Source organism: Dryobates pubescens, chromosome 1 (assembly GCF_014839835.1).
Source record: "Dryobates pubescens isolate bDryPub1 chromosome 1, bDryPub1.pri, whole genome shotgun sequence".
Classification (NCBI taxonomy): domain Eukaryota; kingdom Metazoa; phylum Chordata; class Aves; order Piciformes; family Picidae; genus Dryobates; species Dryobates pubescens.
The window spans coordinates 54,733,762-54,761,402 of NC_071612.1; the positions used below are offsets into that span (position 1 = coordinate 54,733,762).

The 27,641-nt window shown below is 37.2% G+C and overlaps 1 protein-coding gene across 2 annotated transcripts; it reads right to left on the minus strand.

Annotated features, from left to right (window-relative positions):
• Window positions 1-1,922: 1,922 nt before the first annotated feature.
• On the minus strand, window positions 1,923-27,389 carry HPGD (15-hydroxyprostaglandin dehydrogenase). Of its 2 annotated transcripts, XM_009900806.2 has the most exons (7): window positions 27,043-27,389; window positions 26,756-26,879; window positions 22,687-22,793; window positions 11,895-11,991; window positions 5,584-5,660; window positions 3,652-3,815; window positions 1,923-2,344 (listed from the first exon to the last, which is right to left on the minus strand). In XM_009900806.2, the coding sequence occupies exons 1-7, from the start codon at window positions 27,133-27,135 to the stop codon at window positions 2,206-2,208; spliced, it is 801 nt and encodes a 266-aa protein (XP_009899108.1). In that variant the 5' UTR covers window positions 27,136-27,389; the 3' UTR covers window positions 1,923-2,205. The 2 variants fall into 2 exon arrangements, with proteins under 2 accessions (XP_009899108.1, XP_054022130.1); XM_054166155.1 differs by lacking the exon at window positions 27,043-27,389 and having other exon boundaries at window positions 26,756-27,029.
• Between the last annotated feature and the right edge of the window lie 252 nt (window positions 27,390-27,641).

Sequence of the window (27,641 nt, forward strand, 5' to 3'; positions counted from 1 at the left end):
TGCATTCTGAGACATGCTTATCAGTTATCAGTTGGAAGTGAATCCAATATCTACCTTTAATAATGTTTTCTGTATGGCTTTGATTTGAAAATGTCTATCTTTGAGTTACAAAACTAATCCAGAAGAAAAGACATGGAAGTACAAGAAAGATAATGGATTTCTTTCCCAAATAGAGGTTTAGGTTTCCAGGTGTCCTGGAATCTAACTACATATTCTATCTAATTTTGTTTGTGTGAGTGTGGACAATATCACATAAATGTGATCCACTCTTAGAATACTCTCCTCTCAGAGAATTAGAACTCCATGCTAGTGCAATACCACAAGTTAATTGTGCAATGTCTAAAGTGGTTGAGTCTAATTAACTCTACATTTCTTTCAGTTTCAATTCCTCCAGGGAACATATATTAGATTTTATTATTCAAATTCTTAAATTATATGTTCTTTCATCAGTCCCTTGGACAACTCAACCCTTCCTGTTTAACAGCTGTTTCTTCTGGGGCAGCAAGGAGTGGAGATGTACAAAGACAGTCAAGGTAACAATGTATTATCAACATCTATATTGACATTTACAATATTCCTATTGTTATTTGCAGTAAGTTATTAAGAAAAGCTACTGAGTTACTATCTAACTGAGCATATTGTTAGCTAGCTACATAGGTTACCTACAGTATCATTATTAAACCTTCTCAGGTTTATAAGCTACATTGAAATACTGTTCAACAAAGAGAGAAGCAGAGGTAGATGATTATCATTGTTAGGATCTAATTAAGAAGCAAGCTGACTTTAAGTTTACATCACATAATTTGCCCAACTCAGTCATGTATTAGGAAATACTCTGATTTTAATGAGACAAAGGTAGAAATGAATACAATAAAATCAGATAGTATTTGTTAGTCCTGAGTGGTACACAAATGTGTTCAGGGATGCTGATGCCAACCATGTGTGCATTCTAAATAGGCTTAAATAATAATGTTAACATAGCTAAGAATGAAGGCAGGGGAGAATGAGGAATAATTTAAGGTATATGTGTCTGCTTCTTTTCTTTTCCCCACAGTCTTCTTATTCCCTGCCTTCCACAGAAGGGAAAAATTAGTGCTTCCACTCCTTCAGTTATAATAATGAAAAGAAAAAAAAATTCAGTGAAATTAAAGTCAGTACTTCTAAGGAGGGCAAATACTAAATTTCTCAGCTTTCCCAGGAATTCCTAAATAGTCTTATACTAGGAGCCTAAATAAATTACCACATAAAAATGTATTTTTGTCAGGCACATAACTCATGGAGTATCAAGATGTGGTTCGTAAAAGTAGCTGGAGAATGACTTGGATTCAGAAGGTCCAGCGTTGCTCAGGAAGTAAGAAGCTCATTTTTGACTATTTGTTGCAACTATGTGATATGGTATCACAATCCATCTAAGAACATGTATTGTGATACCAAAATGGATGAGTATTAAACATGAAAAAAAAAATCCAGATTATTCAGGATTTACTTGAAGTTTTAATCAAACAAGGCAAGAAATTCAATTCAAAGATTTAGAAAATGAGATTTAATAAGCAGACCTTTCAATCAATATCAAAGTATTCATCCTTATATATACAGATAGAAAACTCATATATATATATATATAAAAGAAAACAAAAATGTATCTGAAGCATTTTATAAATAGCTAAAATACAAGATAAAAAAACTACTGTCCTGTGTGATGTGCCACATATTCAGTTGCATATATAAATGAAGAAAGAGAATTTTTCTTCTTGATCTATTTTACATTTCAGGAGAAGTGAATTCTTAACTCCTTATTTGTGTTCTGGAATCTTGAACTGAATTCAAGAAGTAAATAAGTAGACTCTTATGACAGTGAAAAGAATTATACAAAATAATTCAGGTCCACCAAAATACGCTTGGAGTACATACATCAGACTATCAGAAAGCAAAAAAGCCTGGCCCATATTACTGTGTAATCAAAAACTTTCAGAGGAGGGTGTTTATTCTACTGAACAAATACTATTATTAGTGCTTATAGAATAAAAATAGGATGGTAAGATCCTCCCATACCAGATTTTCTTGTCCAGCTTTGTTATTAGTATAGAAAGAATTGAACCTGGTCACTGCTCTAGATGCAGTGCTAACCCTTTTTCCCCAGAAATTACTCTTTTCAAAATAGTTTATATTTAAGAAAACCCAGAACAATTAGCATAGAGAAATTATTTATCTCTTTGATGATGTGAAAGGTGTTTGACTGTATTGTTGAAAATGAATCCCTTGGGATGCTGTAATCTTCATAACCTCTCCATTTAGAGTATCATCTTCAATTATTGTTATCAGTCCCTCAGCAATTATTGAAGGGCTGGAACAAAAAAAAAAAAAGTTATTTCAGAGTCATGATGTAATAGAACATGTGAAAAGGACAAGTAAGGAAACTCAATGTAAATCTATGTACCTTGAAAATTTAACACATTCTCATTTGAGCAAAATTATTTTCAAGAAAAGGAGAAGCGCTATGAATTTTTCAGGACAGAAATTCAGTCTCCTCAATCAGGGTATACAATGTAAAGTGGAAATTTTGCAAATCATCATTTCTTTGCTCTAGTTTGTTCTAAATCTCTCTGGACATCCAGCTGCCACTGGGCTTCCTATCAAAGTTTTCTCTGTCAGGGCGATGGACAGAAGTAAATCCTACATAATCCTCTGCAGGTCTTTGCTGTTCATTTATCCTGCTTCTGTAGCACGAATGACATACAAAATAGCATGAGGAGACTTTCATCACACAATGTTAGCTGTGGCAAATAGGTGCAAGATACTTCATATATCACAGAATCAGAGAATCACCAAGGTTGGAAGAGACCTCAAGGATCATCAAGTCCAACCTGTCACCACAGAGCTCATGACTAAACCATAGCACCAAGTGCCACGTCCAATCCCCTCTTGAACACCTCCAGGGATGGTGACTCCACCACCTCCCTGGGCAGCCCATTCCAATGGCCAACGACTCTCTCAGTGAAGAGCTTTCTCCTCACCTTGAGCCTAAACTTCCCCTGGCACAGAGTGTGTCGCTCTGTGTGAGTGAAACAACACAGTCATACAATTTCCTTTATACAGAAGTATCTGAGCAACTAAATGTTAAAGGCTTAGTAAGTGTTTCAAAATTGTCACATAATGCTTGACTTGTTCTCACACTCTTTCCTTGATGTCTGTTTTTGGCTTTTGTTGGCAATATTGTAAAAGGCTAGGTTACTCTTGGATTCAATCCACCACCATCGCTACTATGCTTCTGGGAAAGTAGTCCAGTCTTCTCAGTTCTTGGTCTGATTCCTGTCTTGGTTCAGTTATAAATGTTATGAAATTTCAATTCAAATTGTATGCCCTGTATCTCAAAACAAGTGTGATTGAACTAGTATATGAAAGAACAACAAATGCCATTAAAACCCAAATCCATGATTTGCAGTTTGCTGTGAAATGGGAACGCCTAAAGGAAAATATTGTTATATAGGTAATACTCTTAAAATAACCTCAGATATCTGCCATTTGTTCCTTGTATGTAGAATAACACATTTGATAGACTTTTATCTGGGGCAGCATTTCCCTTAAATTATGATGAAAGTTCTATGTTCATTGGCAAAGGACAAAAGAAGCACTGTTTCTGACTTGACTTACTCCATCACGCCATAGAACTGCATCATATTTTTGATCTCATCCTTATATGAATAATATTGTCCCATATTCTCTTCTTTATCTATTGACTGAAGAATTGGTGTGTTGACAAATCCTGGACAAATTGTGTTGAGTCTCACACCATAGTTTTCCATATTAGCAGCTAACTAGGAAAGGGAAAAAGACATTTGTCAACATTTTAAAACAGTATTGTGTAAGTAGTTTTTGAAAGAATGAGATTTACCATTAAGTACTTTTCAGCCTTGCCTAGCAAGCAATTTTTTTTTACTATTGGTTGTTTACACAACCAAGTTTGAAGCATGTTTTCTCTTGTAATCAAACTAGATTACTAGGAAAAAAAATATCTGTTTTGTTATGAGACCAATTCTAAAGAAATCATCCTTTCCATTAAGCTGTTTTTTTGTTTCCTATTTTTTTTTTTGTTGTTATTGCCATGTCATTAACAGTATTCTAAGGTGGAATTCTCATAAGCAAAACCAAGCAAAATAAAATTTTAAACACTCTACTACATGTATGCTTCCAGTATCATAAGATCTTTCTTATTAAAAAATAACAATCTGATATCAAATCCAGATTTATCTCCCTCATGTCAACAGGAATAAAGTTTGGTCTTTACCCCTAGAATAGTGATGCTAAAGCTTTCCAGCTGCTCTATTGTCCATGCCAAGAAAAGAATCTGAAGTCTCTGTGAATCCCAGGAAACAGTCAGGAGTTTTTCAGGACACAGTTCAGAAACATGAAGCAAGCAAGCAGCACAGATTGTTCTGGGAATGGTAGGAGCCTTTGTTTTTGGTGCTACTAACGCATGTGTGTAGCAAAGAAATCTGGTCACCCTCTAGGATGTATGAACTTTCTTAGCGATGACAAAAGAGCTTATGAACTATACATGATATTATCCAAGAATAACCATAGCTGTTCAACACTGAGTTCTAAATGTTTTTTATCATACTTGCCCAACATTATGCTGTATTGACTGTTGTTAATTGTTTATTATTCTTTTTCTCCTTGGTATTCTCAGGTTCTTTAGAGACAGTATTTTGTCTAATTTTTTAACAGACCCTTTAGTTTTGAACTTAGGGGATGATGTTTATGTTATTGTGAGAAAACAAAAATGGAAAACCAGGTGTCAGGTTCATGACACTTATCTGTACTAATCTATTTAGCTTGAAGTAAAAATGAAATTATTTAGGTGGAGGTTGAGGGCATAAAAACATGAATAAACTATCCATGTGATCACTTCAGGTGCTTTTTTTGGTGGATATTAGATTGGAAATCTTTTATGAGTATAGGATCTCTAAGCTTACCCTTTGAAAGTGTAATCATATATGCTCTCTCCAACTTACTTAATCATACTGCTTGTTCAATTTAACTAGAAAGTTTTGGAGTTGGAGGATATCACCTACTCCATGATAGTATAACACCTAACCTTCCCATCCCAAAACCTGTTGGTTTGCATTTTCAGCATATTAAGGGCTAATAAGTACAGATAATAGTAAACATTTTTGTTCAAGGCACTTTTTTAGACTGTAGTATGTATTTATCATTAAAAGAGTCATCAACCTGACCTATGCATAAGGAAATAAAAATGTTAAATGACTGTGATGGAGCCATGAAAAATATTTTTGAAGCTTGGATAAGATTTTGATTTTTGGGCTCCTCACACTGTCCTTAAGTTACTTTGCAACATCTTTCTTCCAGGATCCCAAAACCTCAAATCAGTCACCAATACACACATGACTTGCTTATTCCATTTTTTTTGGATTTGCTTTGTGAAAAGAGTGAGCCTTCCCTGCTTCACACATTTGGTTTCTTTAAGAAAATTAGTTCCAGTTTTGTGATAACAGAGAGGGAATGTAAGAAACTTAGCATGTTCCCAAGTAGCTGCTGATACTGTTTTCAAAAACACATACTTACTGCTATTGACCGTGTAAATCCAATTACACCATGCTTTGTAGCACAGTACACAGGTTGGAATGCAGCAGGCATGAGTCCTTTAAAATAAAAAGGTAGCTGAATAAAAAGGTGTTGGGTACTCCTATTTATGATTACCTTAAACACACATATAGGTCTATAAAGTAAAAAATAAGTGATGGATTTACAGAGACGTGACAAAATATCTTGGTAAAACTGGCAAATGATATTTTGTAATCTGAGGTAGGCTGGGAAAAGATGAGATGGATTAAAAACATGAGAAGGTGACAGAATATCAATAAAACAAGAATGATTTTTAAGAGGAAAAGTTGGATCTATAAAGTATGACTTAAGACGGAGGACAGCATCTGGAACAAAACCCTCAAGGACGACATTTTTTTGGTGTTCTCTTGTGTGTTGTGATTGCAGTGCTGGCTTTATATTCTTGTGGTGAGTAATGATGATCATCATTTTATCCTCTAAATCCTTAAGAATAGTGTGTTAGACTTTATACAACTCAGATAATGATTAGCACATTAGAAATATTCTTATGCTTTTTTTTTTTTTCTTCAAACTTGTGAGTAGTTTTGTGTATTTTAAAGGAAAAAACAATCCCAGTGAGGCTGCAGCTTGCAGCCACACAAAAGCAAAATCTACTGGGAAACACAGGGATGAATTTAGAGGCCATTTTATTTGTTTATTTATTTAAAATCAGGAAGACAAATTACTTCTTACTTGAGGGGGAAGAGAAACAAAGTCAAGAAATAAACAGAGGAAGGGCAAAACTCACAGTAATGAAGTAGAATAAGGTTAAAAGATTTAAATGTCAAAAGACAGGAGAGAGAACTAGGCAGGAAGGGAGGAACGATTAATTTTGTTGCTGTTATTTTTTAAAATCAAAGCATTTAAACCAGTTCTTTCCTAACCAAAATTGTTATTTTTGCTAAAGAAGAAATCAATTGACTCACTGTCAGCCAAAACAGACAATGAAAAGTAGTCCTAGCATCCCTCCCCAAAACAATGATAGTCCTGACTCACTTTTTGTCTTGAGTTCAGTACTCAGAAATGTGGTATGGAATTTCCAGCTGTAAGCCAGTTTCCTGACCTGTGGAGAGCTGAACCTGTCTGTTAGTGAAGTGTCCTATGGACTCTGCTAGCAAGTGTTTTGGAATGAACTGCTGTGTGATGTTGAGCCTGCTCTGCCTGAGTATTTATTTAACCAGCAAGCAAAGGTGAGTTCATAGCATATTAATTAGGGCATTCATTTGTTGAAAAATCTGAATTCTATTTGCTGCTCCCATGAATATTTAATTATTTTGTGCAAAGTGGAGCAGCAGTGAAAAAGACTGGAGAACATTATACAGAAAATAATGGAAGAAGACAGGGAGAGTGTAGAAATGGATGACAATGGGGCAGTATACTCCTTGAAAATGATACAAATGGTTTTCTGTTGCTTTTAGAAAGGGCACCTATGCTTCCCTTTGGATGTTGCTGCATCACAGAACTGTTACGTGAAAGTGGATAGTGAACATCCTTCTGCACTCAGTGTTCATTGAGAATTAGTTGGTAAATTGCAAATGACTTCATGATGCCTGAAGGTGCACTTCGGTATACCAAAACCAATTCAAGCAGACTAGCAGCAATCCTGTGCACCAGTGTTAACTGTGCTGGTTTTTGTTTTCCTCAGTTTCTGGCAAGTTCCTGCACTTTGTTATACTCTACTCTCCCTGTTTAGAGTGCCAAGACCACTCTACAATTTGAGACAGTGTCATGCTTTTTACTACAACTGCTTATTTATCATGGTGAACAGCTGCGATATCCAGATCTTCAGAAATTAGGGCATGGAGGATTGTATCAATAAGCTTTGTAGAAACCAGTATTTCCTTTCAGTCCACTGAAGAGCTTTGAGGAATACAGAATTAAGCATTTTTCCCTAAGTATGCTATTCCTCTGAAGATGCTGCTCTCAGAGATTTGAAGAAGTTTCTTCCTTTAAATAAGATTAATTGGCTTTTAGATTACCTTTCTGCCCCATTTGCTCCATGGGTACACTTTTGCACAGCTCAAGATAAATGCAATTTCTCTTTGATAGTATCTTCAGTTTCATTAACTTTTGGAAGAAAGTATTTCATGTTTGATGAGTGTGGAACAGAGAACCATAGTCTGTTTTCTGATGCAGCTCATGGAGGCTTTGGGTTTATCAGAAAGCACTGCTTCTACAGTATGATTATGCAGTGATTAAGCTTTGTTCCCAGTTATACTTTAGACAAATATATTCCTGTTAACACATTTAAATATTCCATGAAATTATTATTTTTTTTATGACACTAATGCAATAACCACAGCATCGTGTGGCATCCTAAAATTCTCATTTTTTCATTGTTTATGAAAGAGATACGTGCAAATGCTGAAAGGTGAGTTTTGGCAAACTGACAGAACCTATTTAAGAGCAAACCAAATGTGTGCATTCTTATGTGCTGGAAAAGTAGTTGTTTTTCTTTTCTATATTAGGTTTTGTAAAATATACTTATCAAATCCTATTGCAAAACTTAGAATACTATACATAAATTAAATCGTAAGATTTAAAGTCAAAGTCTTTCCAAACCACATTACGGAAATCTATATTGTTGCACTTAGGCTAAAGTCTGGGTAAAGACTACAGAATATACTCACAATGTTCTTTGAGAAAGTCCAAGCCTCTTTTGAAGACGTGGATAGCTAACTATCAGCAATTTCTAGCAATTTCTAAACAATGCACTCAAGTCTCAAGGAAACAGTTTCTAAATTTTCTAGCATAATTCCTTTGGACTCTGCTCAGTATCGTCCTTTATATGAAGGAGACAGATCAGAAGCTCTTTCATGATGCTGAACGCCCCAGCTGTGCAGCCATTTACACTTTTGCCCTACTCTGTCACTATGATGCAGTCTTGCCTTTACTCAATGATCAGGTCCTGAAGAAGGCTGTTTGCTGTGAGGGGTACTTTAAGGACAAGTAGGCTGCTTGTGGAGCCTGAGTGCTTGAAGTGCAGTGCAATCAGCCAACTGAAATATCTGTACAACAGAAAGGTGTCCAGATACCCTACACGTTGAATAGTTTCTCAAAAAGCTACCATGATCACATGCCAAACATCATACCTGTTTATGGCCTCTATGCATACCTTGATTTTTAAAATTTTTTTAAAAAATCTGCTAGAATCCACACAGATACAAATTCAGTTTTCCATAATACCTTCTTGAAAGTATGAAAACTATCAAAAACTGAATGCATACATACACGTTAATTCCTTTCCCCTTTTACTTACTAAATTGTACAGGTACCAGCCACCAAAACCTAAGAGACAATGCCAAGTTTAATCATGTAAATAATCTCAGGAGTTAAATTTAGGTTTGTATTTTTTTGTCTGTGCTTGTCATTATTCTGTGAAAATTAAAATGAAGAAATCTAAGAACATTGTACTTTTTGAATTAGAAATTAAGTTTCTTAGAATGCAAAAACCTGTAGTCATTGACATTATTTTTTATGGGGCCATGTTGGCAGTAAAATACATTTCCCATTATCCCAGTTGTTTAGTGGCATTACTTCCTCTTGATGTGAAAGTATAAACTAAGAAAGTTTTATAGTTTTGAGATGCAGTGAGTAGGAGGTGGGCGCTTGCATATTTCTCTCTCTTTCGTAGTATGAAGACAGGGCAGACACTCTGGCTTTCACCTATCTGAATGAACATTTAAGCATCCACTTCATGAAAGCATTTAAGTAGTTCCATGGTGTTTGGAAATATAAAACAGTAAGGCTTGATTCTGTCTCTAGTTCAAATCATTGGCAAAATTCCCATGGTGAAGAACTGGAAACTAATTAATGTGTAAACCAAATATTATTGAATGTTATGTAAGCACTAAATATAACTCTTCTTGCTCACAAGACACAAGAATATCTGCTGATTGCAGACCGTATCTGATAAAATATTTTAGAGAACTTGGACAGGGTGAGGGGGAATCAAAACTACTCAAATGTTTAATGATCAACAGAAGCCAGCTCTGAGAAAACAAAACACCCAAAGGGAATGATAAGCAAGCCAAAGACAGTTTGCTTTTTACATACGGAATAAACTGAAGTACTTAGACCTTCAGGCCAGAAAGGAGAATAAAAAAGTACACAAATCATAGTAAATAAAAAAATTAGATCAAATGTCAGCTTTTATAATGTGTTTTTCCTCTTGTCCTTGGAAACAATCGCTAAATACCAGCCATGTAAAAAGCAAATAAAGTAAAAAGTACTTTTTTCTTTTTCTTTTTCATTTTTTTTTTTATGGATACCCACAATTCCTACAACCACAATGTTAAAAAAGTGCAAATTTTAATTAAAACACTAAATCAGCACTTACAATCTCTTAATAAATCAAGTTCAGACATGCTGTTAGGTCTTAAAATAATGTAGTGCTTGAGACTGGTTAGAAAAAGAATTAAAATACTTGCTATCTCTGCCTTTCTTAGGCATTGCATGGGTATGAACACTTCTGTGAAAATGTTTAATCTTTTACTTGTGTTGATGGACTCTTGTACTGCAATAGCAATTTCGTTCAGGTTAATTTGGTCCCAAAACAATCTTCATTTGAGCCAACGGACATAAACTTACTGGCATCGTTCGGCAACATGGTAGCCAGCATTGCAGGTGCTGACTTAAAGGTATGTGCAGATTTTTAACTCATCTGTATGAGATATCTGTTAAGTCAAATCCTCAGGATCCACATGCATTATGTCAGTAAGGTGACTTTGACCTCTCATCACAGAAGCCAGTCTTTATAGGAGAATTTAACAGTATTAAGAATATTTACACCTGTCCACAATCAGGAACTAGGGCCACTGCTGTCTTAGTATCATAGTAGTATCATAGTATCAGTCAGGGTTGGAAGGGACCACAAGGATCATCTAGTTCCAACCCCCCTGCCGTGGGCAGGGACACCCCACACTAAATCAGGCTGGCCAGAGCCTCATCCAGCCTGGTCTTAAACACCTCCAGGGACGGAGCCTCAACCACCTCCCTGGACAACCCATTCCAGGGCTTTACCACTCTCATGGTGAAGAACTTGCTCCTCACATCCAGTCTGAATCTCCCCACCTCCAGCTTCATTCCATTCCCTCTAGTCCTATCACTGCCTGAGATCCTGAGAAGTCCCTCCCCAGCCTTCTTGTAGGCCCCCTTCAGATACTGGAAGTCTCAGTGACTTGTTACTGCTAAAACACAGAGGAATACCCTGGAATAAAATTGCTAACATTCTGTATTCTGCATGGATTCCAAAGAAAGCACTGAAAACTCGGGTGTAAACTAGCATGTGTATTTTTTCTCCCACACAGTATGTCAGTAGCAAGAGAGAACAAACTCTTCTAACAAACATTCAAACATTTCCCCGCAAACTCTTTTATGATGGGTGTCGTGACTCTGTTTAGGGCTTCCCTTGCATTTGTGCTTCTTTTGCTAAGCTCAACCACAGCAAAGTCAAGCTTACCTACAGGAAATGGTGCAGAATGCTGCCTCACAACTGAGCAGCTATAACCGTGACTGACTTAGGAGCTCTATTGTTCTATTTTTATGCCAATACATTGAAATGATAAGCAGTAAGCAAAGAATGTGTTTGCTGTGAAGCTCAGTGAAATAGGAATATTCATTTTATGGGTTCTCAAGAAGAGTGAGATCACATCTGAGAAGACTTGGAACATAGTGTTGGTGTGTGACAGTCTTGACTATTAAAGTAGATACAGTCTAATCTTAACACCTGTGCTCCTGAGGAGTAGAATGGAGGATGTGTTATTGTTGCCTCACTTTCTGTGGAAAAAAAGATTATCTGGTTTTCCATATTTGACGCCTGATAAATACTTTATAATATAATCAGATTTAAACCTGAATTCAAATTAGGTCTGTACACTAGACTTTGTTTTTTACAGACAGTGGGGTGTACATTATCTTTTAATTCAGTTGCTGAATAGTATCAAATAAGCATTGACTAGTTAGGTTTTCCTCAATGTGTGATAGTATTGAAACCTGAGAAAAACCCACGTATGTCATGCTCAAGATTATTAAGTATGAGATTGATAGATTAGGAAAAGTACTGAATTTTTCATTGAACTGATTTTAGAAAAGCTAATTAATATTGTAGTCCTTTGATATTACTCTGGTTACTATGATGAAAACTAGGCCAAAATGGGAATAAACAGGAAAAAGCCATGAGAAAGAAGAAAAATTATGACTGATCATTGTGATTCACTTATTTTAAAAACAAACCAGTGAGTAGAAAGTGTTTACACAGAAAATATTCTCACCTGCCAAAGATGAGATATTAATGATTACTCCTCCATCACCTCCATTTCCTTTTCTCATGTATTCTAGGCCAAGGTAGGTTCCTCTAATCACAGATGTCTGATACAGTAGGGAACAGGAAAATGTTATTCAAAATATCTTTCTTTTTTGCCTTTTAAAACCTAAAATTTGCTTCTCTTCTGTCTAGAACCTGTATTACTCTACTAGTGATTGTACTTATACTTCAAGGTTTATAAACACAAAAGACACTCCACAGTAATGCAGATCAGTAATTTCACGAGCACGAGAAAAATACTAGCAGGTTGGTTTTTTTCTTATTAAGAAATCAATAATAAAACAAAAATGTTATAATGTGAAAAAAAAGCTGCGAAGGAAGCGAAATAAAGAATAGGCAAATAATTAATAGACAAAACACATACTTTATCTATAGACACAAGAAGTGGATGAATTGATCCAAAGTCCAGTATTTTGTTGAGAAACAGAACTCTATGTGATGGACAATGTACAGACTAAATCTGAAGATAATGCTAACATTTACAACTCCATGTGGCTCAAGGGATGATGAATTAACACTTTTTAGAATGTGATACATTTCTGACCCCAGGATATTAAAAGTTACTGGAATTTCCCCATTCCTCACAATGGAAAATTAGGCCCAAAGAGACAAGTACAGATAAGGTAAAAAAGCATTGTAAGAGTTATGAAATGTCGTTAGCATAATATTAGAGGCAGTATATGATTTTTATTAATTTTTGTTTTTTAAGGAAAGAATTCTGAAGAAGATATTTTCCCCTGAAATCTACATAATCCTGATTCCTTAATTTATTTTTCTTTTTAAATCCTACTTCAGTGAGAAATTCTGATGGGATTCCTCTCACTGAACTTCAGACATTGAAACTGAGATGCCTGGGCTAATCAACTTGCTGAAGGAACTGAGAGTCTCTCCCAGAGAGTAAGTCACTTTAACTGCGATTTTACCAACTTACAATAGGCAGGCAGCAAACAGTGCTCCTAGTGGAAGATACTAACTTTAGTACAGTGTTGCAAATGTTATTTCATAATTACTGTTTGGCTGTGGGTTGAATTTTTTTTATTTTTTTTTTTTTAAGAGTTTCTTGTAATGGGAGGTGGTGGAGTTGCCATCACTGGAGGTGTTTAGGAGGAGACTTGATGGAGTGCTTGGTGCCATGGTTTAGTTGATTAGATGGTGTTGGATGATGGGTTGGATGCAATGATTTTGAAGGTCTCTTCCAACCTGGTTTATTCTAGTCTAGTCTAGTCAGTTCACAATTTTTTATTGCCCCCTCCCCCCTATTATTTTACTGTTTCTACTCTAAAATGAACACATGTATTGATTAACTTTTATTCTTATGGAAATATTATTTCAGCTTTTAAACAAGAACTCCATTTATATTTTATTAGTGCTTAGTGCTATTTATTTGACCCACATAAAATAAGATGTTCAAAGATGAAGTGGCCCAAAAATATTTTCACATCTGCTTATAATTATTTCGCTGAGATTTTTGACAAGGGAAGGTCTACTGAATTGTAAATCATGGAGACATAAATTGTAGAAAGTAATAATAATAGAAACCACAGTGAAAAATCTGTCCATGCTTAAAATCTAGCAGATTGTGGCTGCTTGTACTGGAAGGGAAAAACAAAAATTAAAATCAGAACATAAAGTGTTTGTCTGCCATTATCTAAATTCCCCAATCAAAAATATTCTGATTTTAAGATGGGTATTACATTTCATTTTTATTAGCTGATATTTTCAGACATATAAATAACTTGTTATAAAACGAAATAAAACTTTAAATTCAATTTTAGTTACCCTTCATGCTTCTTGGTTTCAACAGGACTGCATGTCCTACTTTATTAATATCACTTGGTTGTTTTCTAAATAACATGAAGTGAAGCTGCTCATTGACAGGGATAAAGCAACCTGCAGTCTCACTACTAATCTCACTTTGGAATTTTGATAGTGAATTGACTATGAATATGATTCTGTGCTGACATTAAAAAAATTCTGAAAGAACATTTAAAATGTTTCTTTTTAAAAATTTGTATGGAAAGCTTTTTTTTGTCTCTATCCTGGCAAGTTCTGTTTCAGGTAACATCTTTTTTTGGTTAATGACAAAGAGTGTTATTGATTAAATGTTTTAACAGAACCTTTCCAAAGAACTATCTTTGGTGGCTTGAAAAATATTTCATTAAGTTTAATTTTTCTTACATGTCCTGAAAACTAATCTGATGCTGTTTAATGTTGATGTCACATGTGAATATTAAAGGAATTATTGGGAAAAAAGAAAAGATTGTTAATGCCTGGGAGTGCTGCTGTAACTATACTTATACTAATCACAAACTCATTGTCGGCTCAACGAATTAAATTCAGACTTACAGGTAGATAGTTTTTTTCATATATATGTATGATTGTAGATGAGACATTTTAGAGAGAAAGGGGTTAATGCTATTTGTGGAAGGCAGGTGCAGGTCCTGTCATGCCCTGGGGTAGCAGCTCGGCCTGCTGAACTGAAAAAGATAATTCCCCTTAGGATTACTAAAGGAAATAAATGAGTTGAAGAAGGATGGAACTCCTTCAAAGAGATAATGGAGGTAGATGAGTCCTTGGCTGAACCACAGTTACAAGGGAAAAATGGGTAGCTTGACTCTTCTACCAAAATCACTGTACTGTTCTTTTTTCTTCAGGTGGCTGGGGAAGACTTTTCCTTTATTTGGGTATTGTGAGAGGTTGTCTTCAGAAAAATACAGACTGTTGTTCGGTTATTGTCTTTACACCTGCTGTTATGCTTACAAAAAAACTTCACACTCAGTGTGGCTGATCTTGGGTGATATAGCTATTTCTGATCTTTGGGATGATAACAGGATTGTTCTGGAGTTAAACTCCAGGGTGAGAAGAACCTAGCTGTCTGCATACTCAGTGTATGGCACTTTGGATGAAAGGCATAATGTGATAGCTCTCCTATTCTCTTGCCAGAATTCCTCTGTCTCCCAGAAAGTTTTCTCAATAGCTCCAAAGAACAGCAGCAGCTGAATTTAACAGAAGTCATTCTATGTGTTCTGCTGCTTTCCAGTTGAGCTTGTTGATCCGAGTTGAGGAAGTGAAGCTGGCTCTTGTAGCTAGTAACAGACACTCAGATGGGAAAGAAGTTTTCCAAAGAACAATACCATATTGGTTTGGGGTTCTGTTAGGAAGTCCATCTTTGCAAGTACATAAGTTGCAGCATCAAGCCTCCTTTCACATGAAATGTAACTTTGGATTCTTATTTGTGGAAGTCAGATAGTCGGTCTGAATTCTAGAAGAAAGGTTATCAGCTAGCTATTGCTTCGTGATACCATGAAATGCACAAGAAAGCAAGACAGGGAAAGAATGATGCAGTTTGTGCAGCCTGTAATACTGCCTAGTTTCCTGTTTTTGGAATACGGTGAAACATGTCTGTAATTTGTCTTTCAATAGAAAGAAAAATTAAAGTTTTCTTCAGATTGTGTAACTGCCCATGTATACTTTTAAGAATAATAATTTAATTCTGTGCTCTTAACTGAAATAATCCAGTTGTCTATTGTACGTAGAAATTCTGGGAAAGTTAAATTTAAAATTGCCCAATTAAAAAAAGAGGAAAGTCTGACTTAAGTGAAAAATATGCTGGGAGGTTTATCTTTGTCCAGGAAAGTGTGTTGCATTTTAGAGTTGATTTTTTTACAATTCCTTTGTTTATAGCTGCATTTATCTGCAAGGATGTTGTCCATAAACAAGTCAAAAAACAACAGGAGGACAGCAGTCAAATTTACAATAAGTACAGGGAAACTGAAAATTGGGACAGCTGACTCACACTTTGTTTGCTTCTGGCTACAGAAAATTATTGTCATTCAACTCATAAAATTATCTAAATGGTTGTCCTCCTTGCCACTGAAAAAACTGTGATCTTAGTGATACTGCTGTTTGATTTTATACCAAAGTACGCTGCTCTACCGTAGCACATAATGAAGATGAATTGTCGGGGTGCATGGCAAGTCTAACTGTGCTCCTAATTGTACTCCTCAGCTACCAATAGAAAATTTAGGATTCTTTCCAATGAGATTATAATGGTGAGCATGTGAATATCTCCTAGTATTAGCTTCCATAAATTAAGATTTAATTTAGAAGAGTTCAGACATTCTGAAGAACCATAGAGTAATAAACCTAAAATTTAGTTTCTGACAGAATGGTAAACTTTGCAAAATAATACTCAAAAAGAGTTGCAGTTGATTTGGGAAACATGACATCAGTAATCAGTAATTTATTTAACAAATCATGAAATGACAAATTGTATCAGCATCAAAATATGAAACAAAACTTAGATCTATCATTGACAATTATGGTATCACAGTATTGCCAAGGTTGGAAGGGACCTCGAGGATCATCGAGTCCAACCTGACACCACAAACTTCGTGACTAGACCATGGCACCAAGTGCCATGTCCAATCTCCTCTTGAACACCTCCAGGGATGGTGACTCCACCACCTCCCTGAGCAGCCAATTCCAATGACTAATGACTCTCTTGGTGAAGAACTTTCTCCTCACCTCAAGCCTAAACTTCCCCTGGCACAGCTTGAGACTGTGTCCCCTTGTTCTGGTGCTGGTTGCCTGGGAGAAGAGACCAACCCCCTCCTGGCTACAACCACCTTTCAGGTAGTTGTAGAAGGCAATGAGGCCACCCCTGAGCCTCCTCTTCTCCAAGCTAAACAATCCCAGCTCCCTCAGCCTCTCCTTGTAGGGCTTGTGCTCAAGGCCTCTCACCAGCCTTGTTGCCCTTCTCTGGACACATTCAAGAATCTCAATGTCCTTCTTAAACTGAGGGGCCCAGAACTGGACACAGTACTCAAGGTGTGGCCTAACCAATGCAGAGTACAGGGGCACAATGACCTCCCTGCTCCTGCTGTCCACACTATTCCTAATGCAGGCCAGGATGCCATTGGCCTTCTTGGCCACCTGGGCACACTGCTGACTCATGTTTAGGCGGCTGTTGATCGCCAGGTCCCTCTCTGTTTGGCAGCTCTCTAGCCACTCTGACCCCAGCCTGTAGCTCTGCATGGGGTTGTTGTAGCCAAAGTGCAGCATCCGGCACTTGGACTTGTTGAATGCCATCCCATTGGACTCTGCCCATTTGTCCAGTCGGTCAAGGTCCCTCTGCAGAGCCCTTCTATCCTCTTACTGACCAACATCTGTTCCTAACTTGGTGTCATCTGCAAGTTTGCTGATGACTGACTCAATCCCCTCATCCAGATCATCAATGAAGATGTTAAAGAGGATGGGGCCCAGCACTGAACCCTGGGGGACGCCACTGGTGACTGGCCGCCAGCTGGATGTGGCACCATTCACCACCATCCTCTGGGCTTGGCCCTCCAGCCAGTTCCTAACCCAGCACAGAGTGTTGCGGTCCAAGCCATGAGCTGACAGCTTAGCCAGAAGTCTGCTGTGAGGGACAGTATTGAAGGCCTTGCTGAAGTCCAAGTAGACCACATCCACAGGCCTTTCCACGTCCACCAGATGTTCTCTATATCTCTATATTCTATATTCTCTATATCTCACAGCTATAGTTTTACTTGTATTGTTCTAGAAGAAATCATATATTGAAACTGATTCTAATAAGACTCCAAGTCTTCAATAGAGACCTAATTAATATTTTTCTAGCATTAGGATACAATATCAGACAGTGTTGTGCAACATTCTTGTACTCTAACATTATGCTATTAAGACAATTGTCATACTCTGTATTTCATTTGAGCTTCTTCTATTAAAAAAAAATAATTTCACCAATGATGCCTAGAACATCACTCCTTTTTTTTTTTTTTTCTTTTTAAAGTGACAATTGCTTTGAAAGTAGTTTAGTACACAGTGCTTTTTCCCTAATGTTTCAAGGCAGGTGTTCCAATGGACATGGTTTCTTTTCCCCGTTTAATAAGGTTTCCCTTGCCTCCTTTTGTCTGATACTTTTGCTGTCTCCTTATGCATGCTAATATTTTATGCTTGAGAAACTATATCTGCTTGCCTTCAGTGCTGAAGATGATTACGCTTTTGTTGTCAAGGTGACAAGGCAGCATGATTTCAATTGAGAGAATAAAATAGCAATTGTTAATCAGTGCTAACATTTTACATTAGTTTCCAAGCCAATCTAGTCCAGTGCTAGGGATACTGAATGAAAAAAAACAAAACAAACAAAGCACCCACCTCAACACCAAAAAAAAAACCCCACCCTCGACAACACAACCTCCCAAACCCCCCCAAAACCCAAAAAACCAACAAGCCAAATGAAAGAGACATTGACTTGTGGTTTCACAAAGCAGGTTAGCACAGAGCTGGAATTTGACCCAAGATTATTTGACGTTCATACTGTGATGTTGTAAATTGATGGTTATCTATAAGGAAACATTTCAAAGTACTTTACAAACTGCGTAAGATGAACTTCAGAAGTCTTGAAACTAAGTGTTGCTAGTGATATCCATGGAAAATTTTAGCATTTTGCTCTTGGACAGGAAGGTGGGACTAATTTTGCTTTAACATAGATTTCCTGGGAAGCAGGCAGGTTGGAGCAAGCATGCAAGTCTCTTGGCATTCCTATGCATAAGTTAGTTTCCTTGCTATATGAAATGAAATTACAGACTCTGGAGTTTGAATTTCCAACTTAAAGTATAGCAAACAAGAAGTCTAGGGAGGAAGAAGCAGCAAATAGACAGGAACATGCAGTAGGATTTGATCATTTGCTAGAAATCAGGAGCTATTTTCCAGAGTGGGAGTGAAACATTCTAGCTTTTTACTGTGCTGTTTTCTTTACTTCTTTCAGCTCCTATTCCTGAAGGACATAGCAATAGTACTGCATTTTAAGTAGCTTGAATAGTTCTTAGTTCAAAGAAATGTACTTTTCATTTTTCAACATTGGTTACTGTAAATATATAAACTGTAAGCTAAGAAGTTTGTTGACTTGTAGTGCAATTAAGTTAGGACTTTGTGTCCTCCCTAGTGTAACATGAACAAAAAATGTAATTATATTTACAGGCTTCCTTATGCACTTACAATATTGACCCTCATGCCACTGATTTCAAGGTAAGACTTTCTGGTACTTTTTGAGGGTTGCATCTGTCCCTGGGTACTTAGTCCTCTTTCTGACATGAAGTTATGCTGAGGAGTAAGCAACTAAGCCATTGAGGAGTGTTAATGTATTTCTGGTTGTCTTAGAATGCAAATTTAGTAAACTACCTACCTATACCATTTTAGTTTCTATGGATAGCACTTTTTGGTTTGTTTTGTTTCTGTATTGGTAGCATAAGAAAGAGTGCTTGCCTTTGTCCGTAGTCTGGGACCTGGTAGCAATTACCAGCTGCCGAATCCAGCTATGTGTCTTGGTCACATGATTTTGGAATGAAAGTTCAGTCCTTGTCATTTCTCCCAGCACACTGGGAAGGAACAGCAAGGTAAATGAACCACAAGAAGACTGCAGCATGCTCCCAAGGTATCCCTTTTATGGCACAGTGGAACAGCCTGTGAAGAGCATTATGTCTTTCTTCCCCACAAAGAAACTAATTCTTTCTGAAATTTGCCTACTTTGCTTTTTGGTTTCTGCTGAGACATTTATTGGTCTTTTTTGAAGTATATAATTTGATTTTGTGTGGTTTGCTCATTGCTGAAACCTTTATTTCAGCACACTTCCTTGGACAAAGTTAAGTCTCTGAGCAATCTAAACATTTTGCAGGGACAAGTGCAAAGTTAGGTAGACTTTGTCTTAGAAAAGGACTTTTCTAAATTCACAGAAAGTTGTTTCCTTTGTCATTTATGGAAATACAATTAAACAAACTCATGAAAAATGTAAAAACTTGTAATTGTTGAGTACTGCCACATTTTGTCTGATAATGAAGAATGAGACTGTCCCACATCTGAAAAAATTTTACATATCTATTTGAATTCTACTTCTCCCAACAGCTCTTAAATAATTGGATGCCATATGGTTGGATTCTTTTGGTATACCTGAGTTATGGCATGCAATTTAAAGTTTTGCCATGATAATGTGTTAAAATACGCAAACCCATCAAATAAATAGGCAGTAATTGTGTCAAAGTCTGTTATGTTTCTGGTTAATTTCATTTCTGGAATATTACTTACAAAATAATTAATTTGTTGGCATAAGAAAACAATAAGGTAGTCAAAACATTGTGAAAAATGCTTCTATACTTTTGGTTCAGGCAATATTCAAAATGTAAGCACATTTAAAATCAGAACTGCTACATGTGACTGTGTACTGCAGCCTATGACAGTTTAACCTCTGATACGAGCCTAATAGAAACCTCCAGGAAAATGTTGGGGTTGTTTTAAAATAAACTTAATAAAGAGAGAAGATGCTGTGATTGTAGCAGCCACTATAATTCCAGAAAGCCTACATCATCAATAAAAGATAAAATTAGGGAAACATCTTAGTCAAACACAATTTGATATTCTAACATATGTTTCAGGTTCATAAAAATGTAGGCCCTTTTCTTACCTTAAGGGCATAAAGTGTGGGGGGAAAAAAGTCATATTATAAAATTTCTGGATTCTTAGGCATAAGTTCTTATGAAAGTTGAAGCTGAATGCAAGAAACACTGCTCTCATCAAGCTGAAGGACAGCAGACAGAACTCTTGATAAGAATGTGTATGTCATATGTTCTCGCATGGGTTATGTTTGTGGAATGATCTGTTGAAACTACATGGGTAATACCCATTTAAAATGGAATTCCTATATGGTTTCAAAGATATTTTATTTACATACCATAGTAAGAGTGTACCACAAGTAGTATGGGTGCGGGTGATTGAAGCTGCTATTGATCAAGCTGACATTAATTGGATCACCCTGTCAGCTTTGGAGGAATGGATGGCATAGCTTGAGTACTTAAGTAAAAAAAGTTAAGAGAAATATAATGGGGTACTGAAAATGTGGATGTTCTTTATCACAAAAGGTAGCAAAAGGGAGAAAAACATTGCAACAGAAACCTCTTTTTTTAGGAATTGTTACTCTTTCCCCTCAATTTTTACAAAGTTGTCTTTTCTCACTCTTGGGAAACTAATGGATACACTCAGGAATTGTAGTGTTTTCTCTCTCCTTTTCTTTCTAAATTAAATCCCCTCTGTTCAACTTGCTTGTTCTTTCCTGTTCCTCATGCTTTCTCGTACAGTGCTATCAGGGACCTTCTTTGCACTCCTTTAAAAACATTCCTGAAGACCAACCAGTTCTGTAAACTGTTTTAGCCATAAAGAACACACCCCATACATATTTGCTCTGATTTATCTTGCTCTGTACTGCTCTACTTTTGTACTTTGTACTTTAAAGTGGGGCAGGGAATATTTGTTATATCAATATATTAATGCTATCACTAAGACAAAGATTAGCATGAGGAGATTGTTTTCCCTTTTTCTGAAATAGAAAATACATGCATAATGTATGACCATAGAAGTTATTCCTGTTCCTGAGGGTAATACAAAAGATACTTAAAATTACCTGTGTTGGAAAAATAGAGACATTTTAAAATCATGTGTTCATACATGTTTTGCTCCTTTCTCTACAGGAAGGAAAAAAAAAAACCACAACACTTTTACCCTGTGCTAAGTTATCTTCACATTTGTGCCTGGTTAAGTCTTCTAGAATACAGGTAAAGTCTTCTTCCCATTTCAAGGGATTGGTATTAACAGAAATTGAAATTGCCTAGCATCAAGGAATCTCTGATCTCAGTTAAGCACCTTCCAAGAATAAGCAAATTTGACCTTGGATAGATATAAAAGCTTAAGAACAATTATTTTTAAAGCTAACTTCCCCCCCAGTACATATTTTCCCATTAATTGTATAACTTTTCCCATGTACAACTTGTGTTACTCATCTTGGGGTTGTAGGCACTAGGGTTCAAAGACTTGGGTAACTTTCTGTCAAGACCTTTAACTTTCTTATTCTGAGCTTTCTTGTGGTGTTGACAAATTCCAAAAGACTAGTCGGAGAAAAAGCCACATTGCACTCCTTCAAGTGTCTTTTTGCTACTTTCTTTGCAGATCTACATTATAACACTCTGTCACATTTGGTCATAGGGCAGACTTGCTGAATCACTGTTGAATTAGAAATCACAGATTGTAGAACAAGATCTGGTCAGAATTTTACTAACTTAGAAAATTAATCTTTCCTTTGGTGCTTAGATTTCCCAGCAATTTAGTTGAGATTTAAAAATTTTCAAGTAACAAACAGATAATGTGATCTTACGTGATGAGACAGCAGGTAATGTCAAAGAACTCCTAAGAGTCTGTCTGAAAACCAATTTTACAGGTCTCTTGAATATACTGGGTTTTAACAAGGAAGTGCTCTTAAACGGTGTGCTTCTGTCAGTGACAGTGGTTGAATGGCCTATATTAAAAGCTCAGATTGTATACTTGCATCATTGGTGAAGAAAGCATGGAGCTGTTGGTTGAACAAATTTTCTTGTAATACCAGCAAATGGCAGCTTCTTCTCTAATGCAAGCTAGTTGTGTCTCACAAGTAACTAAAATGTTCTAAAATATTCATATAAACAGACTGGCCTCCTGTGCAGCGCTGTACATCTTGGACAGATAGCTTAAAGGACACACCACACACACATTTATTGGTTAGTCTGCATGCAGTTACATAATTGTTGTTTTAATAGCTGTGCTTACCAATCCAGTAATTAATGTTTTGTCACATGGCACAATCTGTATGTGCCAAGGGTTGTCAAGTGGATTCCAGCATTAAATACTGAAATAATACTTACCAGGTTAGTTTGTATAGTACTTTCCCAGTCCTTTTCATTGTTCACTCCAGCATTATTTACCACAATATCCAGCCTTCCAAAATGTTCAATTACTTTTTTGAAAGCACCTATAGTAAGACACAAGGGTGAAATTTCTTAGTGCTTAATAAAAGACATACAAATAAAATAAAGGCATGCAAATTAAGGTGTCATTAGACTACTAAAATGTTTCACTGTTTTCTTAACCACTAATGAACAACAGGCAAGTAAATTATTTATCTAACAGTCAACAATATTAAAGACATTCATTAAAAAAATGAAAGGATTAAGAAACCACCGTTGTCTTTTCATTCAGTTTTATAATGCCTGAAAGTAGGACCTAATGAAATCTCTTAGCACCCATACATTTTCCATTAGGGAGGATGCTTGGCATCCTAACTATAAAAATTAAGCATTTATAGCTTTATTTGTAAGAATTTTGTACAGCTAGTGAATTCAAGATTTGGCACCATCTATTTTAAATGAAAAACAAAAGCTTCATTTTTTTTTATTATTCTGAATTTAACCTAAGAATGTAATTCTTATTCAGTAAGAATTGTCCAAATGCAAACAATTCATTGTTGTTCTTGTTATAATTTATCCATTTATGAATAAATTTGTTTACATTCTACTTGTCAGGTAACTTTAATAATGTGTTTCTCTAGTCAAACTTCTTCCTTCAGCTGATAAAAATAGTGACTTTTCATCCAAAGAATTTCAAACTAAAGAACTAGGAAACTTCCACTATAGCATTGTGTTCTCCCAGGTGATAATGTTCAGACTAAGGTAAAAGACGTGCAATGAAAAAAACATGATGATGCTATAGTGATGAGTAAACTCATCAAGGCTGACCCTGCTTGACAGGATAGTTGGATGAGATGACCTCATGCATATAGAGCTTGCTTGTTCTTCCCTTCAATTATTGTTCCTAATCACTAGATATTTATTATGTAAACCAAGACAGTAAAAATCTGTATTATTTGGGATTCTTTAGGCTCAACAGGCCTTAATGAAACCACTTCACTGAAAAGTCATCCCAGGACCATCTTAATTCTCCAAATTTTAGTCTTCGGCCATTAGGGTCAATCAGCAGCATAGCAGCAGCTTTGAGACATCTACTTACAAAGGTATTTTGCTTGCACTATATGGTAAGTACTGTTACATCCTTTTCTTTCATTGAATGATGCAGATTCATCACAGTCATCATCTTGTCATCAGAATAAGAGCTGGGCAGCTGATGAGAATGGTGAGAATTGTCCAACTGCCTTTATTGTACATGTTTTTGTAAATTTTGTACTCTGTACTGATATTTTAGTGTTACTAAAGCCTCTGTTTTGGCTGTCTTTTTGGCTTTTGTTGTTTGCTTGTAATGCATTCTCTAGTTTCTCAATTCTTCAATCACTTACCTTTATAATCACCTAGCAGCAAGGGGAAATTAAATCTTTGGCCTCACTAGGAGCAGAACTGATTATTTGACTTAGTTTTAATGAGTGAAATAAATATTAACTTTCGTCTTCACTTAGCTTCCAAGCTTTTCAAAATGGCTCTTATAACTTCTCTCAAGAGCCTCTTTTGTCAACCTCATTCTTAATGGAATCTTTTGCCTTCAAGAAACACCACAGAGAATGGTTATTTATGAAATTCACACAGTGGAGCAACATGGTTTTCAGTTGTTTGCATACCTATGTTAAAATGAAGAATGATTGCAAATCACAAAATGTTAGGGGGTTGGAAGGGACCTCAAAAGATCATCTAGTTCATCCCCACTGCCAGGGCAATATCACCTGAGTAGGTCACAGAGGAAAGTGTCCAGACAGGTTTTGAACTTCTCCAGAGAAGGAGACATTACTTGGACTATTTGTGGTAAAGGTTTATTTGCCTACAGTAATCCCATCTATCATCTCTCCATACAAAGAAGAATCTAATTATAAATTCTTATTATAGTTATGACCTACACATCAATGTAAACTGACTTTTTTTCCCCTTTAAAAGTGTAGAATAATTTTGTCTTTACATTGCACACTAGTTTCTGCTTATGGAATCATAAAAATTAAAAGCATATTATCATCTGAAATATTGAATGGAGGACAATGAAGACGAGGATCCATTTTAAAGGTGGGGTAATAAAAACAGTGGAAAGCAAGTAGAAACACTGGTTGTATGTGAGCTTTCTACATATTAATGGAAAGCAAAAGTAAATTTGTGATGAGCTTTCAAAGATGGGGCAAAATAAAAGATTTTTGTAGGAGACTATGTGAAAGAGCCACCAGAGAAAAAAAGCACAGCAACCTGAATGTAGATGAAGCAGCTGATTTTTCTATCCATAATACAGATGCTAGTTCAAATATTGTGACTTATTTCATAGTGGACTTAAAATATGAGGAACTTCATTCATGGACATGATCTTCAACACAAAGAGCAAGTACAGAACTTGATGCATCCACTAAGAACTTAAAGCACTAGGAGGGAAATTAATCTAAGTTTAGTAACAGGTGGTTTGCAATTACAAGTGGGAAAAAAAAAATTAGGAAAATAAAGCAGTAAAAAATCCTCCAAATCAACAACAAAAAAGCAAGCAAGCAAACCCACCCCCACACCCCAAAAAAAATCCCCCCAAACCAAAACACACACACCAAAAAACCCCCAACACCTAGACACCTCAAAAGATTATAAGACAAGATGGCACATTTATTCTAATATACCCTTGCCAGGACAAATGCAACATGAGAGATAGTTAAACAGATGTCATGTTCTCTTGCTCTGACTCCTTGTGACAGCCCATTCTTAGCCTACTTGGACTACTGTTTTCCTACGGTTGGTTCCAAAACCTCTCTTGCTGACCCATGCTGCTTACTCCAGTTCCCAGTGCACACTCTGTTGGTCCTGCACTCATATGGCACTAAAGAGTGAAGGAATCATAGGAAAGAAAGCCCTCATGCAGCAGCAAATGCTGTTCCTGCCCCCAGGATGCTTTTTCTTGCTCTTAGGTTACTCCTCCCACTTGGATAAACCTACCATAGTAATCAACCTAGCTGATCAAAACTTTGTTTGCTGATTAGAACAGATCTCAACTTACAGTCCAGCATCTCTCTTATACACAGACAACATAAACCTTTGGAATTAGATCTTATCACACTAACTAGGGGAGGTGAACATTATTACTGAATTCCGCACTAGCTGCAGTGTTTTGTGAACGAGGAATAGAAATGCTCAGTCACCACTGTTGAGAAAGCAGATAGCAAAGTGTAGTAGATAAGAGCAGAATTAAAAGTATTCACATCTAGCCTAACAGAAATGAACCTGGGGAAAAGGCACTGAAAAAAAGTGATGTAAAAATCTGAATCTGAGTCACCATCTCTGAAGGTGTCATTTAATAATGAAACTTTGATGAAGTGATGTGCCTGTTATTGAAATATTGTGAGGAGTACATCAACATTGTGTGATACTTTAAGAACTCGGTAGGGAACACGATTTATTCACTAAGTGAAAACATAAATGCAAATCATACATGAAGGAAGTTCCTGGCCATTCCTTGCATTGGCAAAATATTTGTGAAAAGTTACCAAACTATATTTAACATCATGATAAAGCGGTGTGCCACCTTTTGCCAATCCTACTTCAAGCTATATTTAAAGAGCACTGCAATGCAGAGCAGAACTTACTACTCTTATGAGGGAATGCAGCTTGGGGTCTGCACTTAAGCCTCATAAAGAGCAAGGTCATGCTTTTAAGTTTATATGTATTACTCATAAACTAACTATCTTCTGTGGAGATTTTAATGCAAAAAATATCAAACACAACACTCAATGAAAATGATCTCTTTGGCTTTTGTTTACCATGCACCAAGTACATGGTTAAATGCATGCATACTGGTAGTAACATTTTACATCTGCAGGTTCAGAAACAGATCCTTTTTGAGTCACTCTCAGAAAAGATTGGGAGTAGGCTGTCCTCCAGAAGCTTTAATTGCATACGTATTGGTGCAGCACACAGGCTCACTCAGGTTGCTGCATGTTGAGCCGGAGCCCGGCGCTGACAGTTTCCCTCTTACCTTTCAGCTGTTCCTGATCCGTAACGTCGCATTGTATGAACACCGTCCTCTGCGCTTCAAATTGCTCGTCCAGGGCCCCTTTGCTTTCCTGCCCGGCCTCGGAGTTGCGGTCCAGCAGGGCTACCTGAGCGGAGAGAGAGGGAGAGGCTGAAAGGATAGCCGGGTGGTCAGACGGACGGCTCCGCCGCCCAGCCAAGCCCAAGGGCTGCCGCCACCCCGTGCCCGCGGGCACCGGCTGTGGGGAAGAAGCAGGAGGCATGGGGGAGAGAGTGCTCCCTAGGGCTTACCTTCGCGCCCTTGCTCAGCAATGCCTGGACGAAGGCCCTGCCAATGCCCTGCGCCCCGCCGGTGACCAGAGCCACCTTGCCATTGACGTGCATGATCGCCGCGCAGCTGCCGCCGGCCCCGCGCCCGCCGAGCCGGAGTAACCTAGCGCGGTGTCACCTGCCCGGTTTCCTTCCTTCCTTCCTTCCTTCCTCCCTCCTTCGCTCGCTCACTCGCCCGTTCCCTCCCTCCCTTTCTTCCTCCCTCTTGCCCTCCCTCTTTCCTTCCCTCTCTCCTCCTCCTCCTGCCGCCGCTCGTTCTCCCCCCGACTCCCCCCGCTCCCCTCCTGTGTGACCAGGAGCCGCCCGGAGCTCACTGAGCAGGGGGAGCAGGGGTGGAGCAGGTCATTAAATCTTTTTCCCGAGTGCCTGGATAAACCCCAGAGATCGGGAGCTTCATCCTCTCTTCAGCCCTCTGGGTTTTCTGGCGAGGGATCGGCTCATGCCTATCGGTCCCCGGGTCAGGGATCCCGGGGCAGCTCCATTTCCCCGCAGAGTGAAGGAAGAGCCTTAATGCCTTCACGTACTGCGTGAGAAATGGCTAAAAGCTTTGATAAGTGCTC

Coding starts and splice junctions, on each gene's coding strand:
- HPGD (XM_054166155.1), bottom strand. CDS start 27,014: ATGCCTCCTGCTTCTTCCCCACAGCCGGTGCCCGCGGGCACGGGGTGG. Junction 5,661..11,894: donor TAATATCTCATCTTTGGCAG/GTGAGAATATTT, acceptor TTTATTTTAAAG/GACTCATGCCTGCTGCATTC. Junction 3,816..5,583: donor GATTTACACGGTCAATAGCA/GTAAGTATGTGT, acceptor TCCCTTTCCTAG/TTAGCTGCTAATATGGAAAA.